The sequence below is a fragment of the Marmota flaviventris genome, chromosome 17 (genome assembly GCF_047511675.1).
Source record: "Marmota flaviventris isolate mMarFla1 chromosome 17, mMarFla1.hap1, whole genome shotgun sequence".
Lineage (NCBI taxonomy): Eukaryota > Metazoa > Chordata > Mammalia > Rodentia > Sciuridae > Marmota > Marmota flaviventris.
This window is the reverse complement of record NC_092514.1, coordinates 55,051,449-55,071,972: the sequence shown is the minus strand read 5'-3', so window position 1 is coordinate 55,071,972 and position 20,524 is coordinate 55,051,449. Positions and strand designations below refer to the sequence as shown.

The following is a 20,524-nucleotide window of genomic DNA, read 5'->3' as shown; positions in this document are numbered from 1 at the left end:
CTGAGCTACAGCCCCAGCCCTCTCAAGTTCTTTCTTATTCAGTTTGTTTAGCTTTCTCATTATTTATTCTGAGAGTTTATGGACTTGATCATGTGGATAATCCAAAAACTACTTATGTGACATGACATACAACAGACTTACCTTCCTAATGTGTTGTACTGAGCCTGAATCTTGAATGAGTTTGCATTCCACAATGTACCCCTGCTGCTGCTGAAGGTGAACAAGATTGGCCTAGGAATGTGCAGAAATAGTAAAGCAAAGCCACATCCTCCTAACATGTTGCATTAGGCAGGACCTTCTATGCTTCAAAACTTGTAGTTGCTCCCTTTGTCAACTAATTTTTTTCTTCTCTCCCTGGCATTTGAAACTTCACAGTCTCTGGGACTGGGGTTGTGGCTCAGTGGTAGAGCACTTGATTAGCACGTGCGGGGCCCTGGGTTTGATCCTCAGCACCACATATAAATCAATAAAATAAAAATATTGTATCGAACTACAACTAAAAAATAAATATTAAAAAAGAAAGAAAGAAAGAAACCTTACAGTCTGGTCATAGCTTCAGTAGCTGATGTTAACCTTCTTTCCTGTCCTCCAGACTGTGAGTCTCTGGCATAGACACTCTAGCCTTGCTGTCTCTGTTCTCCATTTATCCTAGTGCTAGCCATTCTTCAGTCCCCACCTCCCTCCTTCTCTTCTGTCCATCCATTCTTCTACTTAATAACTACTATGTACTAGTCATTTTCTATAGACATAAACATGCATAAGATAGCGTCTTGCTGGACACAGCGGCTCAGGCCCATAATCCCAGTGGCTCAGGAGTCTGAGTCAGGAGGATTGCAAGTTCAAAGCCAGCCTCTGACTAAGCCCCTAAGCAACTTAGCAAGACCCTGTCTCTAAATAAGATATATTTAAAAAGGGCTTGGGAATGTGGTTCAGTTTTTAAGTGCCCCTGGGTTCAATCCCTGGTACCCCTCCCCCCAAAAAAAGTCTCTTCTAGGGACTCACAGCCTAGTAGAGAAATCAAACGTATAAAACAAAATAATTACCTAAGTGATTGTGATATTTAGGACGTAAAGAAAACACAGAGGAATGAGTAATTAATTCAACCTGGGGGAGACAGGGAACCTCTCAGACAGGAACTGTCATTGAGCTAGATCTTAGCTGATTCTGTTGACTTTTATCCTTTCTATTCTTAGGTCTGCAGTCTATCATCTGAACAATTGTATTAAATAAATGGTCTGTAAATGGTCTTACTGCTTCTTTGCCTTTTGCAGTTCTTGGTTTTCATTCCTTTCTGTGTTGCCCAACTTGCGAATCCTCAGACATAACTTGAGAGGGCTTCCCATTGCTGCATAATCAAGTCTAAATCTACCACGTAGTAGGCAAGCCTAAGTTCAAATCTAGGCTCTGCCAGTTATTAGTGGTATGCTTTGGAGCAGTCATATTTTTCTTTTCTTTTTGCTAGCTTCATTTTTATTTCCTATAAAGTGGGCATAATGCTTTTTCCTTGAGACAAGGAATGGAAAACACAGCCTTAGGCAAGGTGGCCATCTGTAAGCAGGATTGCACAGCATGGTATAAAGAGCCCAGACAGACAGACCTGGCATCAGACAGATCTGGGATCAAATCCTGTTTCTTCACATAGTGTTTGATCTTCTTTTGCAAAATCAGATTAATAATATGTGGCTACTAGTGTTAGAAATCATAGCACAGAATAGAGAAAAAAAAATATATATATATATGTATAAATTTTTTTTTGTGGTGCAGGAGATTGAACCCAGGGTGTTGTGCATGCGAGGCAAGCACACTACCAACTGAGCTGTATCTCCAGCCCTAGAATATATATTGTGTATGTGTGATTAATAATGATAGAAAGCACCAACCTCTCATAGGCATTTGACCAATGGAAACAGCTATCATTTATTAATATTTGTAATGTGCTAGATGGAAACGGTTATCCCCCTGCTCTTCTTACTACCTCTGACCTGTGTTGCTGCCCTCTGTTTATCCAAATGCCCCTGCATAATGTACTCGCCGTTCTTAAAATGGCAGTATATTTCATAACTCTAAGGCTTGGTTTTCACTGTTCCAATGGCCTAGGATTCCTTTCCTGTCTTTTTTTTTGGGGGGGTGGGGGGGAACTATAATATTAGGACTTTCTCAAATTTATTTCTCCATAGTTTCCATTAGCAATCAGTTCCCTCATTCCTACTCCTGGGCAGAAGCAATCCTTTCTCTTTTTCTTTTATTTTACTTCTCTGTCTTTTCCTTGCAGTGCTGGGGATCAATCCCAGGGCTCTCACATGTTGCAGTTATATAGCTACACCCCTACCCCAGAATCAATCATTTCTTAATCTATTTTTTCCATCTCCTAGGCAGTTATAGCACACGTCAGATTGTATTAGTTACTGTTGTCTGTCTTCACAGCCAAACAGAGGACATCTTTTGTTTTTTGTCTCTCCAGTTTCTAAGACAGTGCTTGGATGTCATAAATTGAGTAGAAGTTTGACATCGTCTAAGCCAGATCAGAGAAGGTGTTGAATGCCAGGTTAAAACTTTACACTGAGGTTGATGAGGAGCCATGGAAGATTTTTAAGCAGGCGTATAACATGATCTTATAGATTTTTCCAGTTTTGAGTGCTCTTGGCAATACCGGGAAAGACTTAGGTGCCTGTTTGTAGCCTGATGTGTGAGGGCCAGGGGGTCTGATCCTCTGATCATATTAACCTTATCCTCCTCTGTGTCCCGTGTTCTTCTTAAGATTGTTTACTGCTTTGACTCATTTCCTTGATTAGAGCATAAGCCTCATAGTTCTTTAATGTACATAACCCTTTCTCCTTGGCACCCCTCCTCACACACACATATCATCCACAGAATGAAGCATATAGTAGCTTTTTCAATAACTCCTGTCCATATGAAATTGAATTGAACTCTGAGGATATAAAATTTAACACAACTAAGAAATGAAAAGTGAAAAATATACAGTGATTTGGGAGGCAGGAGCAACTTAGGGAGGATTTAAGCAATTTAGCCAGACCCTTTCTCAAATAAAAAATAATAATTTTCAAAAAGGTCTGGGGATGTAGTTTAGTGGTTTAATGTCCCTGGTTTTAATCCCTGGTACAAGAATAAAAGTATAACTAATATCTAGAGTGAATAATCTACATGTGGCCCTTTGGAAAAAAAGGGGTGAGTCTATATAGTTGAGGTTCATGGGTTGTCCACCAATATATTATTTGAATTTAAAAATTCCTATTATTAGACTTATAATCAAAAGTAAAAATGAGCTGGGTATAGTGGCACATGATTGTAATCCCAGCAACTCCCAAGGCTGAGGCAAAAGGATTACAAGTTCATGGCCAGCCTGGGTAACTCAGCAAGACCCTGGCTCAAAATAATAAGTAAAAAGAGCTGAGGCTGTAGCTCAATGGTGAAGTGCCTCTGGGTTCAATCTCCAGTACTGCCCCCCCCAAAAAGAAAAAAAGTTTACACAGAGAAATAATGAATAGAGAGATAATAAATAATTAATAGGTCCTGTGAGACTAATTCACCCTGGCTAAGGAACAGTTGACCTCTCTCAAGTAAGTGTTTTAATCATTTCTGGTTCTCCTAGTATCAATCCCTGACTTTGGTACTAAATTTGGATCTTGGACTAACCAGAATCAATTCGTAGCGGATTCTGTAATGTTTTGGTGTGAAGCCATACTGTGATCCAGTGGGACAAGCTAGAAAAGGTGAATTGCTTAAGAACCTGGAATCTCTTTTTCTCTTTTTCCCCTTTAACTCTCAGAGTCAGGCTTGATATACCAGGAAAAAGGAAGTGGTACCACCATCATGAATTGTTTCTGTTGGCAGAAAAATAAGGAAGTGGAATGGTTTTCTCTGTAGGCACAGATTTGACAGTCAAGCTCTCTCATGATCACCTCTGGAATGAGCTGGCATGGTTGTTTTATTTGACTGTTGGGAGGGCTTAATGATAAAGGTCATTACAGATTGGGATGTTGGAAATTTTTTTTTTTTTTAAAGAGAGAGTGAGAGAGAGAGAAAGGGAGAGAGAGAGAATTTTTAAAATATTTATTCTTTAGATTTCGGTGGACACAACATCTTTGTTTGTATGTGATGCTGAGGATCGAACCCGGGCCGCACGCATGCCAGGCGAGCGTGCCACCGCTTGAGCCACATCCCCAGCCCTTGGAAAAATTTTTTAATATTTATTTTTTAGTTGTAGTTGGAAATAATACCTTTATTTTATTTACTTTTATGCGGTGCTGAGGATCGAACCCAGGGCCTTGCACGTGCCAGGCCAGTGCTCTACTCCTGAGCCACAGCCACAGCCCACATGGATCTTTTCTATCACCTTATACTTCTCATGTCCTTTTACACTTGACAACCTCCAACCTACCCAGACAGCCTCTTAGGTGATTTTTTCCTGTAGTTTCCTGTTCTGGAGTTTCATGTAAATGGGATCACACTCATTGTCTGTGTCAGTCAAATTTGCCAGCAGTTTGTTGTCTCCACCACACCCTTAACTTATATTTCTATCCACTGTCCCTTCTTTGTATACATATACTCCTCCACCTTCCTCAACTTCCCGATGAGTGAACTGGCTTTTTTTAAACCAACTCTGAGAAGATATGGTTCCCCAGACTGCATTAACTTGAACTTTCTATATCCTCTGGTATTTCTAAATAAAAAAAAGTTTGAAACATAAAAAGGGCAGCAAATTAAATGCCATTTTCCCCATTTATGCTCCTGGAGGAGTCCTAATGACTGTAGGTTATTCCCTCCCTGCCACATCATTGAGATAATAGGATTTGCAAGAAAGGTATCTGGGAGACACAAGGCTCTGCCCCCCAACCCCCAATCCATTAAGTCAGGACTAAGGTTTCCTCTATAAATTCTGAATGCATTAATGGCAACTGGGTTGAGAGTCAAATGTCAAATACTCTTTAGTGATGGAAGAGGACATCTGTGGCTAATTAGACCACTAATAGGCTAAATGGGATGGGGAAGAGCAGGATCTGCCCACTCGGCTCTGTACCAATGGGAAGCCAACTCTCTGAAGGGGGATGAAAGACACTGAGAAGGTTTGTATACAGTAGGGGCAAGGGATCCTAATCCGTCTTCGCCAGTTCAGCATAAGCAAGCTATTACATAGGGAACTGGCCCTGCTTTTGCTAGAGGGCCAGAGTGAACCAGGGGTGAGATGTCTACCTCTTTTGTTCCCTTTAAGTTTAACCCTTTACTTTGGAGATACAAAGTTACACACCTATACAAACCCACCCATGTTTTTTCCTGCTTTGAATAGCCCACAATTTGCATGAGGATGTTCAAAGGCTTTAATTAATATGCACCTAGATTGGAGGACATTTATTCATTGATCCATGTATTGCATTTGACAAATACTGAGTAACTGCCATGTTTTAATTTGTGGTGCCAAGGACTGCATAGCCCCCAAAGATCAATAACAGTATTGCTTAGCTGAAATCTAACAGGCCCATGAAGTTTATTAATTACATTAACTACAATATGTAATGTCTGTGAGATGGCCAAAGGAAGGATATATACAATGCTTCAGGAATTCCAAGTAGGGAAAGAGTATTTATTTATGGTCTGGAGTACTGTGGAAAGCTTCATGAAGGAGGTACCTTTTGAGCTGTACCTTATTAGAGGGAGAATTTCAACAGGTGGACATAAGGTTGGGAACTTGAGAAGGGCAGAAATAAAGACAAGGAAGGAATCTGTAGACGGATGGTGGCATTCCACATGATAGCATATTATCTCAAGGACCTCCCTCTTCTTTTGCTTTACAGATCAATGAGCTGAGCAATGTCCCTGTCCCTGTCATGCTAATGCCAGATGACTTCAAAGCCTACAGCAAGATCAAGGTGGATAATCATCTCTTCAATAAGTAAGTTGCTTACTGAGTGGGCTCAAGTTTTATGAGCATTTTTTTCCTTCAAACCTCTGTAGCCTCATGCATGGTGGGCCACGCCAGCACCTGGCAGAGTATAATAGTGCATCTGTCTCAGAGTTGTTAAGCTGGCTGGGAAAATGCATTTGTAATGACATTCTCTCTCCATGGCATTCTCTGGTCAATGCATTTCTTTATCTGACACCTCCAGTTTCTCTTGGGATGTGTGGCTAGGTCCTGGGTGATTCATGGAGGGCTAGCTCTGGAGAGATGAGCGATTTGGGAGCTGGGGTATCTAGTATGTGGCTTCAGTAGTGGCCCTATCTTGATCTTGGTCTGAGGCAGGAATCATCCAGGCATTTTCCTGGCCTGCAGTGAGCCAAGATCTTTTCTCCCTGACTGGTGTGTAAACAACAGGCTAAGCATAGTGCTCAAGGGCACTACCCAAAGTAACGCTTCCTATTTTTGTCCCTTGTAGCTTCTTGGAATATCACCAGTGTCTGAAGGTTGTCTCAGACATTGTTGGAGACCCTTCAGTAGCCATCTCACCTGGTACAGTTGGGAGCCTGCTCTAAGCCCTATTGAGGCCTTGTTTTTTTGTCCTACTGTTTCCCCAGGGACCCTTTGCTATTTACTATGTTCCTTTCTTTATGTCCATCCTGGTTCTATTCTCCTTTGTCCTAAAGCCTTTACCACCTTACCAGGTAGGCTGTCACCCCACTAGTCCCAGACTGTTAGCTCAGAGGAAAAGCTTGATTTCAGAATATCCCTTAGTGGCCTCTCTCTCTTTGCCATCGTTAATAATAATATCTTGTTCTAGAAGCCATCTGTCTTCATAGCTGCCACCTGCTAAGTGGCCACCTAAGGAAGGAGAAGCAGATCTCCACTCAGGTAGAAAAAGAGGTGATTCTGATCTAGAAGCCCAGGGCTCCAGAGGTGGCAGTGTACCACCAGCCATTTCAGGATCCAGTCCTCTGATCAGTCTAAGGAGTGGAAAGGGTATAGATTGGTGCCAGAAGTCAGCAAACATGGCTTTAAAAGATGGGATCCCAGTTAACTGAGCGGGCATCTCTTCATACCTCACTTTTTCCTACATCCCAGTAGAAGCCCAGGGCAGGATGTCTTGAATACCCATTCAGGATGTTTCAGTAGGAACATCCCCAGAGGAGAGAGGCCTTTGGTGAGAGGAGTCTTTCCCTCTAGACTGATATTGCCTCACAGCAGAAGTTCACATGCTGTGACCTGCGGTAGCACTTACAGTGCCTGTGAGGTACGCCCTACACACAGTCTCACTTCACAGGGCTAGTTTTTTTTTTCTCCTTTAAATTTTATTGAAGGACACATACAGAAAAGTACACAAGCCATAAGTATATGACTATATTAATATTTACAAAGTGAATAGAGACGTAACTTTTTTTTGTTGTTTTGAGACAGGGTTTTGCAAAGTTTGCTTCAAACTATTCATCCTCCTGCCTCAGCTTCCGAAGTAGCTGGGGTTATAGGTGTGTACCACTGGGCCTGGCTTAGGTGTAAAAATTTTAAGTTTATACATGCTTAGAATCACCAGCAGTGTTTATTAAAAATGCAGATTTCCAGACTTACCTCCAGAGTTCCTAGGACCTAGAAATCAGCATTTAAGCATGAAAGATTGTTCAGGTTGGGGCAGTCTGTGGGCCACAATTTGAGGAGTTCTGATGTCAGAATGAAGCTGAGTGATGCTCTACTTTCCCTAGGGAGAACCTCCCCAGCCGCTTTAAGTTTAAGGAGTACTGCCCGATGGTGTTCCGAAATCTCCGTGAGAGGTTTGGGATTGATGATCAGGATTACCAGGTACGGGCTGTCTAGTAAAACCTGGAAGGTTTGGGAATGGAGTGGGGTCAGGAAGCCACAGGACAAATAGAGGAAAAAGCATCAGCCGTCCATGTGTCCCCCCTGTCACATCTTATTCTAGTTCATGCAGTCTTTCCCAGGACTGCTGGGCTCTTGGAGGGACAGGGGCTTTAGATGTGCTTCTGAGGATGCCTCAGCTCACGTTCCTGTCCCTGGGAGGGTGAATAGTGGGAGGGAGAGGGATGTGTGGAAGCTGCTTCATTTCAGTCTGACATTCCCAGTCTAGGCTGAAGAACCCTCTCCTCGTAGTTTGACTTAAGAGAGAGAATTGTTGCCAGCGAGAGATGAGGCCTCTTAAAGCAGATAAGACAGATTAGAAAAGGAAGACTTCAAGGGTAGTGTAACCTCTTCCCAGGTATGAGTGTCACCTCTTAAACTTGTCCCCTATCCTGGTGGTGGGAGTGGGGTAGGCATATCAGGGCAACTGCCCTTTTCAGGGGCGATACTGTCTTAGAAGCCTGTTGAGAGGAATCAGTCCCAAAATCAGAACATGATAGTCTGACTCAGAGTCCATTCAGTCTGGCTTCAGTCCCTTCTATACCTTGCCCTTCTCTTTGGACCTTCTTCCCCTAGCAGATAGCCTAGAGGTAAAGGTGGGAGAATTTTTCACTTCACCTTATAGTTTTCAAAACATAGCTGACTTTCAATCATTTGTGGTGGAAAAAGGGGAGTGTACACGCACAGTGAAATCTAAAACGGATGCCTACTCAATCCTAGTAAGCCACTCAATCCCAGTAAGCCTTTCACAAAGTTCACAGGAGCAGAGTGGGCCTCAGGCACAAATGTCCCTCCCTGCCTTCACTCTGAGGGCCTGCTATAGACACGATATCCTGACTAGGAGGCTGAGGGTATGTGAAAGGAGGAGGAGATCTCAGGGCTTTGAGCACCCAGGAATGTCCACATCTAAGAAGTACTGTGAGGTCCCTCCATCCGCCTCTGCTAGGATCAGACCCTGAAGTAAATCATGACCTGTCTGGAGCCTGAGGTTTTCTAAAAACTTCTTGCCATTGTTGGAACCCCAAATTGCTGGGACGCCTTCTTTCTCCTTTGGTTCCTTCCTCGTCCCTGGACTATCTCACCACATCATCCCATGTCTGCATTTTTCCTCTAAAAGCCTGATGGGCACATGACTGTTCAAGACTGAAATGAGGGCAGCAGGGCTGACATTCTGGGCAGGGCCTCTGCTCATGGGCTACCAGTGATTTAGTGGGAAGAAGCTGCCTGGACCTAAGGCAGGCAGAACTGCACCTCCACCTGGGCTCACAGCTGCAAGTCTTAATTGGCAGAGGCACAGGCATGGAGAGAGGTCACTCATTCATGCAGCCTGCTCAGCATTTCTTGGTTGGGGATGTCCTATTTCTGGGGAGCTCCTTTAATTTAGCATCTTTTCCAAGGAACATAGAGAGCCCATCAACCCTTCAGACTTAGTTTCTTCCATGAAGATGGCGCTTATCCCCCCCCCCATGTTTTTTTAATGTTTTTTTATAGTAGATGGACACAATACCTTTATTTTATTTTTATGTGGTGTTAAGGATCAAACCCACACATGCTAGGCAAGTGCTCTACCAACTGAGCTATAATCCCAGCCCCCCATATGGTTTTTTGAGGAGTCATTGGGTGACAGTAGAAAGTAGAATCCTCAGTAAGAGATAAGGCAGGGATCTGGAAAGGAGGCACTTCTATGAGTGGATCTCCATGTTCTTGGGAACAACTGGGGTCTCCCCTCAGCCTTGTCTCCCAGGGGTCTACTGTGTGAACACATGGCTTTTGGTCAACTCACATAGTCCCCCATCTCTCCTGCTCTCTGATCCTAGTGGGGACTTGAGATTGAGTAGGGGCAGAGCCAGAAAGTCTACCAGAACTGCCTTCCAGTCATTCACAGAAGAGCAGGAAGCTGAGATGAGGGGGCAGGTTGATGACCAAAAGTTGAGGATCAGCCTCCCATTTTGGGAAGGGTTTTTGAGCCTCAGGGTTAATACAGGGAAAAGAGGTGACTGTGTCCATTGTGTCCTTATGCTAGGCCCGTTGCGTTTTTCCTAAGCTTGGTCTTTGTCACTCAAGAGATTGGAGAAATCCACTCGATCTGCCTCCTAGTGTTTCAGTTGAGGAAACTCAGGGTGAAGTATGGCTCACCTAAGGTAATATGGTTTATAGGGTCAGGATTAGAATCAGCCCCCTCAAATCTGAGGCTGTTTTAGTTTGTAGGCTAGCTCTCTAGGATCAAGATGAAATGACACTTCATAGTCCTCTTTCTATTCTAGTCTAAGATCAGGGGCAGATTGTAAGGGTCAATTTATCATTGTAGAGGAAGATTCTAGGAAGGGTTATGAATACCTCAAGAACAAAGAGGTGGATAAGGTCCCATCTGGGAACGCTCTGTTGTAATATTTTTGACATTTGAACAGTCCAGCCCATCAGAGAAGATTCAGAATCAAAGTCAGAATCCTAGGACTATAGTGTAGCTTGCCTAGCATGTGAAAGGCTCTGGGTTCATCTCCAGTACTGCAGAAAGAAAGAAGAAGAAGAAAAGAATCTTTATGCCTTTTTCCAAAACCAGCTGCTTTTGTCTTGGGCTCTCAGAACTCAGTGACACGCAGTGCACCCATCAACAGTGACAGCCAGGGCCGGTGTGGTACGCGTTTCCTTACCACCTATGACCGACGCTTTGTCATCAAGACTGTGTCAAGTGAGGATGTGGCTGAGATGCACAACATCTTAAAGAAATACCACCAGGTATGGTGAGTCCCAAGCCTGGGCAGTGGAGAATGGGTTAGAAGAAGGAGAGGGGACCCCTGGTGGGCTTCTCAGGGACCCGGGCCATGTCCTCTCTAGTAGTGGCAAATGCTTCCTGATAACCAAGCAGTAGCTTCTCCCTGTTTCTGTGAGGTGAAATGCCAATTTTATTTTTTATGGTGCTGGGAATTGAACTCAGGGCCTCGCGCATGCCAGGCAAAGGCTTTAACCACTGAGCCACAGCCCCAGCCCATGAAAAGGAGCCACAAAGGCATGTTGCTGACTCAGTCCCAGTTGAACAGCTTTTTGTTGTCTGAGTTGGAGAGTTTTCATCCTCTGGCATCTGCCTTGCTTCTTCTGAAAGAGGTGGGGCAGCAGGGTTGATTCCTTCCCATTCCATCTTTCCACTCCTCTGGAACCTGCCCAGGGAGAAAGCAGGGAGTACTGTGGTGCCATGTGGGTGCCTGTCCTAAGCCTGCCTGGGCCTTCTCTCTGTGACACCAGAAGAGTGGTGAAGGGAACTCTGGTCTTTGGGGGGTTTCAGCAATGAGAGCTTTGGGTGGGACCACTCTGTTCTCCCAGACGCTGGGTCCCATCCCTACCTCTGCAGCTCCTCTCTGCCCTTTGGCCTTCCTACGTTAGGCTGACAGAGGAGAGCAAGTCCTGGATCCATGATTGTCCTACTGTGTAATCCTATTGCAAACAAAATCTTAGGTGGCGGGCTGGGGATATAGCAAAGTTGGTAGAGAGAATGCTTGCCTTGCGTGCAAAAGGCCCTGGCTTCGATCCCCAACACCACAAAAAAAAATCTTAGGTGGTCTCCTGGAGGGACTCTGCACTGCCTGCTCAACTAACCTCACTCTGCCATGCCAGGTGGATGTGGGGTGGCTGTCGCCTGTTGTAAGTCTGAGCAACCCCTATTATTTCACAGAACTCACTTGAAAAAACCACTAGTCTAGAAGTAGAATCCAGGGAGCTGGGGAACATTTTAGCCTGGTAGAGCCCCATCCATGCTCGGCACCTTCATGTTCCTTAACCTTCCCTGTCTTCCTGCTTCCCATTCTAGTTCATAGTGGAGTGTCATGGTAACACCCTTCTGCCACAGTTCCTGGGCATGTACCGCCTGACTGTGGACGGCGTGGAAACATACATGGTGGTCACGAGGAATGTGTTTAGCCATCGTCTCACTGTACACCGCAAGTATGACCTCAAGGTAAAGGGCTCTGTGTTTCCCAGCAGTGTGGTCACCTTATGTCTGAGGCTGTGAGAGGCCATTGCTCTGACTTCTGCCTAGTTGGGAAAGCTAGAGCACATGCACTGGCATGACAAGTGACTTGGGAGTTGATGTGCCTGCTTCTTACAGACCATTCTTACTTGAGGTCCAGATGACAGTGACAAATGTACCATATGTACATAACAATAGATACTCTTCAACTCCTGTCTGTGAATTGTGCACACCCAGGGTAGCAGAGCAGGGACAGGCCATGCTGATGCTCATACTCTGACATCTGTACAGGCCCTGTGGAGTGACAGTGCAAGTCCATTTCTAAGCTTTGAGAAGGATGCACTTGGGGCTGTGAACCAGGGTGCTCCACTGTTCTTGAACCAGGCTTCCTGACTTCTGTCACCTCATACTGCTGTCCCCTCCCTCTGCTGCAGCCACACTGATTTTCTTTGCATCCCTGCAGTGCCTATGCTCCTTCCCATTCCAGGATTCTACATATACTGCCTGAATAGGTTCCCTCTCAGCAGCCCTGCCCTTCCCCCACATTAGGGCTGCCTAAACTTAGCTTCAATTCACATGCTGCTGCTTCCAGCAAGTAGGCCCTGGCCACTGCTCCTCCCCATTCCAGGAGCATCCCCTGCATTACATGCTCTCATAGTGTCAGAGTGTCTCCTCCCCATACCACTTAGCACCATTATAATGAATTGATGAATTGTGTACTCACTGTTTAATGTCCATGTCCCCTGTTAGACTGAAAGTTCTGTAACTGTAGTCAGAGCTCTGTAAGTGGGCTATGCTGAGTGAGTGGACAAGTTGCTGCCTCCTGGCCCCTCTAGGGTACTAACCAGCCTACTTCCATTCACCTGCCAGCTCTCCCCAAACTCTAGTGCATGTTTGTCTGCTCAAAGGAGTTTGCCTCTGCTGAACTTCTCCTGATGGCTCTTATCCTTTCAGGGTTCTACTGTTGCCAGAGAAGCAAGTGACAAAGAGAAGGTATGCTGGCGCTGAGCAAATGTGGAAGGGTTGCTTGGAATCAGAAACACCTTCTGTTGGCCATCTTGTCCCTCCCACATGCAGCTGTTCACCAGTACATTTCTGTTACTAAGCACCTGCTTGACCTTGGTATAGGCCTCAGTCTCCAGCCTTTTACTTCTGCTCTCTCTGGGTTCTTTATGGTCTTGCCGGGATGGAGACGGTTTACATGTTATAGTTCAGCAAGAGTCATTCTGAGCTCTGGCATAGTCCAGGTTCAGCATGAAAGGATCCTTTGGTCAGTCCTCATTGTCTGACATATGCCACATATTTGCCATTCCTGCCTATCCAAAGCCTGGGCCTGTAGGCTCCTGTGCTGCTAATGAGCAAACTGTGCATCTTGTGTTAAAAAGAAACCCCTTCCCTTTGCACACACTGCTCTCAGCAGAACAGCTCGTTCTCCCTGGGGCAAGTGAGTGAGCCCACCTAACCTAATGCTGCTGTTGCTCTCCAGGCCAAGGACTTGCCAACATTCAAAGATAATGACTTCCTCAATGAAGGACAGAAGCTGCATGTGGGAGAAGAGAGTAAAAAGAACTTCCTGGAGAAACTGAAGCGGGATGTTGAGGTACTTCCTAAGCCTTGTCTTCACCATGACTAGACAGGGTCCCTCGTTTACTCAGAATAGGAGCCTGTTCAGCCCTCAGAAAAATAGAATTCACCCCTTTCCAGGAGCACAGACAAAAGAAAGGTGGTGATGTGAGCAGTGTAGGCAAATGTTTGCACCTAAAGGTTGTGCCTGTGGACAATTATTGGAAACCTACCATTTGTGCTGTGAAATGTTGGGAATGCTTTTCCCTGTCTCTCTCTGTCCCCATCTTCAAACTCACCTTCTGGTGGTGTCCCCATAGTAGAAAGGGCATCTAGCATTAGAACAGTGGAAACCAGCTGTTAAGATACACCACCATCAGGGTTGTGGCTCAGCAGTAGAGCACTCGCCTAGCACACATGAGGCACTGGGTTTGATCCTCATCACCACATGAAAAAAAAAAAAAAATCTGTTTCATAAACAACTGAAAAAAAAAAAATGATCCATCAACCAGATCTAAGAGTAGTGTAGTGGTGCACACCTATAATCCCAGTGACTCAGGAGGCTGAGGCAGCAGGAGGATCACAAGTTCAAGGGCAACCTTGGCAATTAAGTGAGACTCTATTTGTTGTTATAGCTCAGTACTAGAGCATCTCTGGGTTCAGTCCCCCTAGTCCTACCCCCCACTCCCCAACACACACACACAAAGAGGCTGTCTCTGGTTCTGATTCCCTACCTCCCCAGCTACTCCTAATTTTAACAGGACTTCCAGTGGAGGAATTCCTCCAGTGGAGCCACGTGCTCAAAACTGATTCTGTTGTCTGGACCACAATAACACATAGTGCCTCCTCTGTGGATTTTTTTGTTTTGTTGTTGTTGTTGTTTTTGTGGAGCTGGGGATCAGACCCAGGGCCTTGAACATGCTAAGCAAGTGCTTTACCACTGAGCTATATTCCCGTCTTTTGGTGGATGCTTGCTGTAATAGAGTCTTCCAGATAATTTCCCTTTTATTGCTTTTTTTTTTCCTTTTTTTAAGAGAGAGAGAGAGAGAGAATTTTTTATTATTTATTCTTTAGTTTTCGGTGGGCACAACATCTTTATTTGTATGTGGTGCTGAGGATCGAACCCAGGCCGCACGCATACCAGGCGAGCGCGCTACCACTTGAGCCACATCTCCAGCCCTTATTGCTTTATTTTGAGATAGGGTCTCACTAAGTTTGTTGCTATAAACTTTATTTTATTTTGTTTTATTTTTTTGTACTGGGGATTGAATCCAGGGTTGCTTAACCACTGGGCCACCTCCTCAGTCCCTTTTTTATTTTATTTAGAGACAGGGTCTTGCTAAGTTGCTGAGGCTAGCCTTGAACTTGCGATTCTCCTGCCTCAGCCTCTCGAGCTGATGGGATTACGGGTGTGTGCCACTGCACCTGGCTGGTTGTTATAAACTTTGTAAAAGTTAAAGGTGCATACTTGTCATCCTAGTGATATGGGAGGCTTGGGCAGAAGGATCATAAGTTCAAGGCCAAACTCAGCATGTAGTGATAATCTGCCTCACAATTAAAAACAACAACAACAAAAATGTCTGAAGATGTCACCTAGTGGTAGAACACCCCTGAATTCAATCCCCAGTACCACCAAAACAAAACAAAAACAAACAAACCAACCTTTTTTTATTGTCATAAAACACTCATAGGGGCTGGGGTTGTGGCTCAGTGGTAGACTGTAGTATGCATGAGGCACTGGATTCAATCCTCAGCACCACATAAATATAAAGATATTGTGTCAACCTAAAACTAAAAAATAAATATTTAAAAAAAAAAAACACTTATAGATAGTCCCTTGCTTATGGTGGTTTTCGTATTGGTGCAAAAGTGAAATGCACTCAGGAGAAACCATGTTTTGATGTTTGGCCTTTGCTCTTTTCCTGGGCTAGCAGCGTGCAATAGGTTACTCTCTTGTTTTGTTGGGCAGCAATAGTGAGCTCAGATTCCCACACAGTCATGCAGTATGAGCATAAACAGCTGATAGTTTGTAGTGTATGATATAGTATTTAATAAATTACATGAGCTCTTCTGACACTTAATATGACCTTTGTATTAAATGATTAAGTCACACTTAATTGCTAATGTAAGTGTTCTGGGCATGTTTGAGGTAGGTGAGGCTAAGATATAATGTCTAGTAGGTTAGCTGTATTAAATGTACTTTTGACTTAGATATTTTTAACCTGTGATGGGTTTCCTGGATTATTCCATTGTAATTAAGGAGCATCTGTATAATAATATTCATCATCTTAATTGTTTTTAAGTGTATAGCTTATTGGCATCAAGCATACTGACGTTGCTCTGCAAACATTTCCACCATTCCATCTGAGGATTTTTTCATCTTCCCCAGCTGAAACTGTGTCCCCATTAAACACTGACTCCCAATTCTCTCCTTCCTCAAGCCACTGGGAAACAGCATTCTCCTTTCTGTCTCTATGAAATCGATTACTTAAGAACTTCATATAAGTAGAATCATACAATATTTGTCCTTTCGTGACTGCTTTATTTCATTTAGCATAATGTCTTCAAGGTTCATCCATGTTGTAGCATGTATCTGAACTTCTTTTTTAAGGCTAAATAATATTCAACTGTGTTATATACCACATTTTGTTTATCCATTCATCTGTTGGTGGACACTGGTGTGTTAGGGTCTTCCAGAGAAGCAATCAGTAAGATTTATTATAGATCTCTTTATAAAAAGAGATTTATTATGAGGAATAGGCGCATGTGATGATGGCAACTGACAAGATTTATAGTTGGCAAGCTGATTATAGCCAGGAGATGGGTGAAAATGGTGGTTAGCTCTGTCATTCTTACGTGGTGTTCCCTTTTCTTTCTCTCCATTTTTACCTTGAGTTCAAAAGCCAGGAGGAAGTCAGGCAGGGGTTCCCTCTTGCTCATGGGAAGAGTCTGTCAGCCTTTTTATTCTATTCAGACCTTTACCTGATTGGATGAAGTGTGAAAGTCTACACTGGATAGAGCAATCTGCTTTATGCAGTTTACTGGTCCAAATGTTAATGTCATCCAGAAACATGCTCACAGACTCTCCAAAATTAATGCTTTGACCAAATGTCCAGTCCAGGTCACTGGGTACACAAGTTGACACAAAACTGCCCATCATGCTGGGCATGTTGGCACATGCCTGTAATTCCAGCAGCTTGGTAGGCTGAGACTAGAAGATCTTAAATTCAAGACCAGCCTCAGTAGTTTATTGAGAACTTGTCTCAATATTTAAAAAGGGCTGGCGATATAGCTCAGTAAATTGCCCCTGAGTTGAATCTCCAGTACCTGTCCCCCAAAAGAAAACTGGCCATCATACTTAGATTGGTTCAACCTTGTAGCTATTGTGAATAATGCTACTGTGAATATGGGTTTAATAACCTTTTTGCTAGGAAGCTTTTCCTTACCCTCATATGTTTGTTCCTTCATTCTGTCTTTTATGCTCTGATAACTCAGTTTGTTCTGAGTCTTTTTTCAACTCTTTCCTGGTTCTAATATGAATTTAAGGCAGTTTACTCAGCTAATTTGTTTTCAGTGCATGTTGCTCAGTGCCTGTTGCTCTGTGATTATTCTTTGGTGGTTGGGGGTGGTGTTCATGGATTCTGTCCTTCTTGGAACCCTTGCTCCTCCTTTCCCTAGTCTTGAGAAGACCTTGTCCAGGGGTGCTGTGGTCATGCCACCTATTGATCTTATACTAAGGAGATTCTGCTGATCTCCCAGCCTTGGGGCTTCTTGTGCTTTGGGTTGTGTTCCAGACTGTGCTTGGAGCCATTCTAGTTCTCTGAAGGTGCTCCTCCTAGACCCCTAGCACAGTGGTTGGTCTGACAGTTTCCTGGTGCTGCAGGCTGTTTGCAACCATGGCACAGTACCTGGCACATGTCTGATGGTGACTAGACTCTCATTCTTGGCTGATTTGGAATGCCGGCTGGCCAGTTCCATCCGGTGTTATTCCCACAAGCTTTGTTATTCTCAAGCTATGAAAACCTAAACGAAGAACTGAAGACACCATCCTGCTCACAGCACTCATTGTGCACATGAGGAAACTGAGATATGGCAAGGGGAGGCCTATGGTACCAGGGGCGGGTCCAGGATTCTCCCCCAGCTCCACACAGCCGGGCCTGCCTGCAGGAAATGGGTGAGAATGGTGGTTGGCTCTGTCATTCTTATGTGGTGTTCCTTTTTCTTTCTCTCCATTTTTACCTTGACTGGTAAAGAAGCCAAATTGTATAGTTTTTCAAACTTTGCCTGTTACCCCCCGTTAGAAGTACCTTTTATTGTAGCCAACAAAGTACACACACATACAACTGGAGCACCAGCTGCTCTTTTTTTTTCCTCTTTCTGTATTTTTTTATTGGTTCTTTATAGTTGAGCATAATGATGGAATTTGTTGTTATATATTCATACGTGGACACACTATAACAACATAATTTGGCCAGTGTCACTTTCTAGCACTTCCCTGCTCCCTCCCTTCCTTCTACTTCCTGGTCCCTTTCCTCTACTGATCTCCCTTTGATTTTCATGAGATTCCCACCCCCATCTCCACCCCCACCCCCGCATTTCCTTTTCCTCTCTAACTTCCATAAGAGAAAACATACAATCCTTGACTTTTGAGGAGTTTGGCTTATTTGGCTTAACATATGGTCTCTGGTTCTATCTATTTTCCTGCAAATAACATAAATTTCATTTTTCTTTACAACTGAATGAAACTCCATTGTGTATATATACCACATTTTCTTTATCCATTCACCCATTAATGGACAAATACACTGGTTCCAGAGTTTGGCTATTGAGAATTGAGTTGCTCTAAACATGGGTATGTATCGAGCACTACAGTATGAAGACTTTGATCCCTTAGGATACATTCCAAGGAGTAGTATAGCCGAGTCGTATGGTGGTCCCATGCCTAGTCTTGAGGAACCTCCCTACTTTTCCGTAGTGGTTGTACTAATTTATGATACCACCAACAGTGGAAAAGTATTCCTTTTTCTCCACATCATCTCTAGCATTTATTATTGTTTGTATTCTTATGACTGTCACTCTAACTGGTGTGAAATGAAATCTACTGTAGTTTTGATTTGCATTTCTCTGATTGCTAATTATGTTAAATATTTTTTCATATATTTGTTGCCATATGTATTTCCTCTTTTAAAAGTGTTTGTTTAATTTATTTTTCCTTTTATTAGTTAGGTTATTTGGGTTTTGGTGTTAAATTTTTCACTTTTTTATATGTTCTAGATATTACTCCTCTGACATAAGAGTAGCTAGCAAAATTTTTCTTCAATTTTCTCTACTTCTTTCATTCCTCTCTTTACAGTCCTAATTATTTGCTGTGCAGAAGCTTTTTAATTTGATGCCATCCCATTTGTTAACTTGTTAACTATTGGTGTTATTTCCTGATCTTTGTGGTCCCACTGTCTCTCTATTTTTTTTTTTGGTACCGGGGATTGAACCCAGAAGCACTTAACCTCTGAGCCACATCCCCAGCCCTTTATTATATTCTATTTAGAGACAAGGTCTCACTGAGTTGCTTAGGGCCTCACTAAGCTGCTGAGGCTGGCTTTGAACTCGTGATCCTCCTGCCTCAGCCTTCCAAGCTGCTGGGATTACAGGCATGTGTCACTGTGCCCCACACTATCTACTCTTATTTCATGTTATGCAGGCTGATACACACACACACACACACACACACATATTTAGTTGTAGATGGTTACAATACCTTTGTTTTATTTATTTATTTTATGTGGTGTCGAGGATCGAACCCTGTGCCTCACACCAAGTGTACTACTACTGACCCACAACTGCAGCTGCATGCTGATATTTTTTATTCTGTTTTATCTTATTTAATAATTTTTGGTGGGATACTGGGGATTGAACCCAGGGGCACTTGACCACTGAGCCACATCCCCAGCCCTATTTTGTATTTTATTTAGAGACAGGGTCTTACTGCCTTGCTTTTGCTGAGGCTGGCTTTGAACTCATAATCCTCGTGCCTCAGCCTCCCAAGCCACTGGGATTACAGGTGTGTGCCACTGCACCTGGCTTATTTCATAATTTTTTTAAAAAAATATTTTCTTAGTTGTCAATGGACCTTTATTTTATTTATTATTATGTGGTGCTGAGAATCGAACTCAGTGCCTCATACATGCTAGGCAAGCGCTCTACCACTGAGCCCCAACCCCAGCCCCTTATTTTATAATTTTTAAAAAGTCCTAGTTCCAGCCCACTACATTGGGTTCATAATGGGTCGAGACTCGTAATGAGAGCTGCACTTGAAAGACTCTGCTGTGTTTCATCTGCCTCTCTAGCCTCTTTCATAGTGTAGCACACTATGAAAGTAGTAGTGTAGCACACATTTTTTTCAACTCATGGCCTCAGTGGGTCCCAAATCATCTGGACTACTACTTCATTCTGCAGCCTTAGTGCCTTTCCTCAAGGAAGCCTTCTAGCCCTTGCTGTCAGTTTCCACACCTCTTTGCCCCCGTGGGATAGCCATCCCTGTTAAACATGAGCTCACCAGGGCAGAGTCAGTGTCTATTTCATAACCGTGTGTAGAATTGAGTTGAAAGAAACCCTTTTTCCCCCTTTCCAGATGCCATTGGGATGGCCTGTGTAACACCTTCCATCTTTCTGTCCCTCCCTAGTTCCTGGCCCAGCTAAAGATCATGGACTACAGCCTGCTGGTAGGCATCCATGATGTGGACCGGGCTGAGCAGGAGGAGATGGAAGTGGAGGAGCGGGCAGAGGACGAGGAATGTGAGAACGACGGGGCGGGCAGCAACCTGCTCTGCTCCTATGGCACACCTCCGGATAGCCCTGGCAACCTCCTCAGCTTTCCCCGGTTCTTTGGTCCTGGGGAGTTCGACCCCTCTGTTGATGTCTATGCCATGAAAAGCCACGAAAGTAAGTAGGAGCCTATGCTGGCCTGCCCGCTTTCCCCTCTAGGGCAAGACGTCTGGGCAGTGGTGGTGGATATCCACCTTCACCTCATTAACTTGAGGCCGACTTTGGCCTCTTTCTGCTTGAAGACTTCTTTAGCGGTCACCCACAGGAATTTGGGTCTTAGGGTTCTATTTGTCAGGCCTGCCTTCCCCTCTGCACTGGTCCTGAGTGACCGAGGCATGCCCTGCTCTGGCCATAGGATGGACAGACCTTAAGCATACTGA

The 20,524-nt window shown here is 44.0% G+C and overlaps 1 protein-coding gene across 3 annotated transcripts in view; it reads left to right on the top strand.

Moving 5' to 3' along the window:
- Pip4k2b (phosphatidylinositol-5-phosphate 4-kinase type 2 beta) overlaps positions 1 to 20,524 on the top strand; it is a 31,895-nt gene that overhangs the window by 6,323 nt on the left and 5,048 nt on the right. Inside the window, exons 1-8 of one of the 3 annotated variants that reach the window (XM_071603766.1) lie at positions 4,900 to 5,084; positions 5,811 to 5,908; positions 7,645 to 7,741; positions 10,382 to 10,534; positions 11,601 to 11,747; positions 12,714 to 12,752; positions 13,246 to 13,359; positions 20,003 to 20,261. In XM_071603766.1, the coding sequence (XP_071459867.1) occupies positions 5,067 to 5,084; positions 5,811 to 5,908; positions 7,645 to 7,741; positions 10,382 to 10,534; positions 11,601 to 11,747; positions 12,714 to 12,752; positions 13,246 to 13,359; positions 20,003 to 20,261 (925 nt within the window). In that variant the 5' untranslated portion in view covers positions 4,900 to 5,066. Of the gene's footprint in view, positions 1 to 4,899; positions 5,085 to 5,810; positions 5,909 to 7,644; positions 7,742 to 10,381; positions 10,535 to 11,600; positions 11,748 to 12,713; positions 12,753 to 13,245; positions 13,360 to 20,002; positions 20,262 to 20,524 lie in introns of those variants that run through there. The other 2 variants (XM_027924636.2, XM_027924637.2) reach the window with 2 other exon arrangements.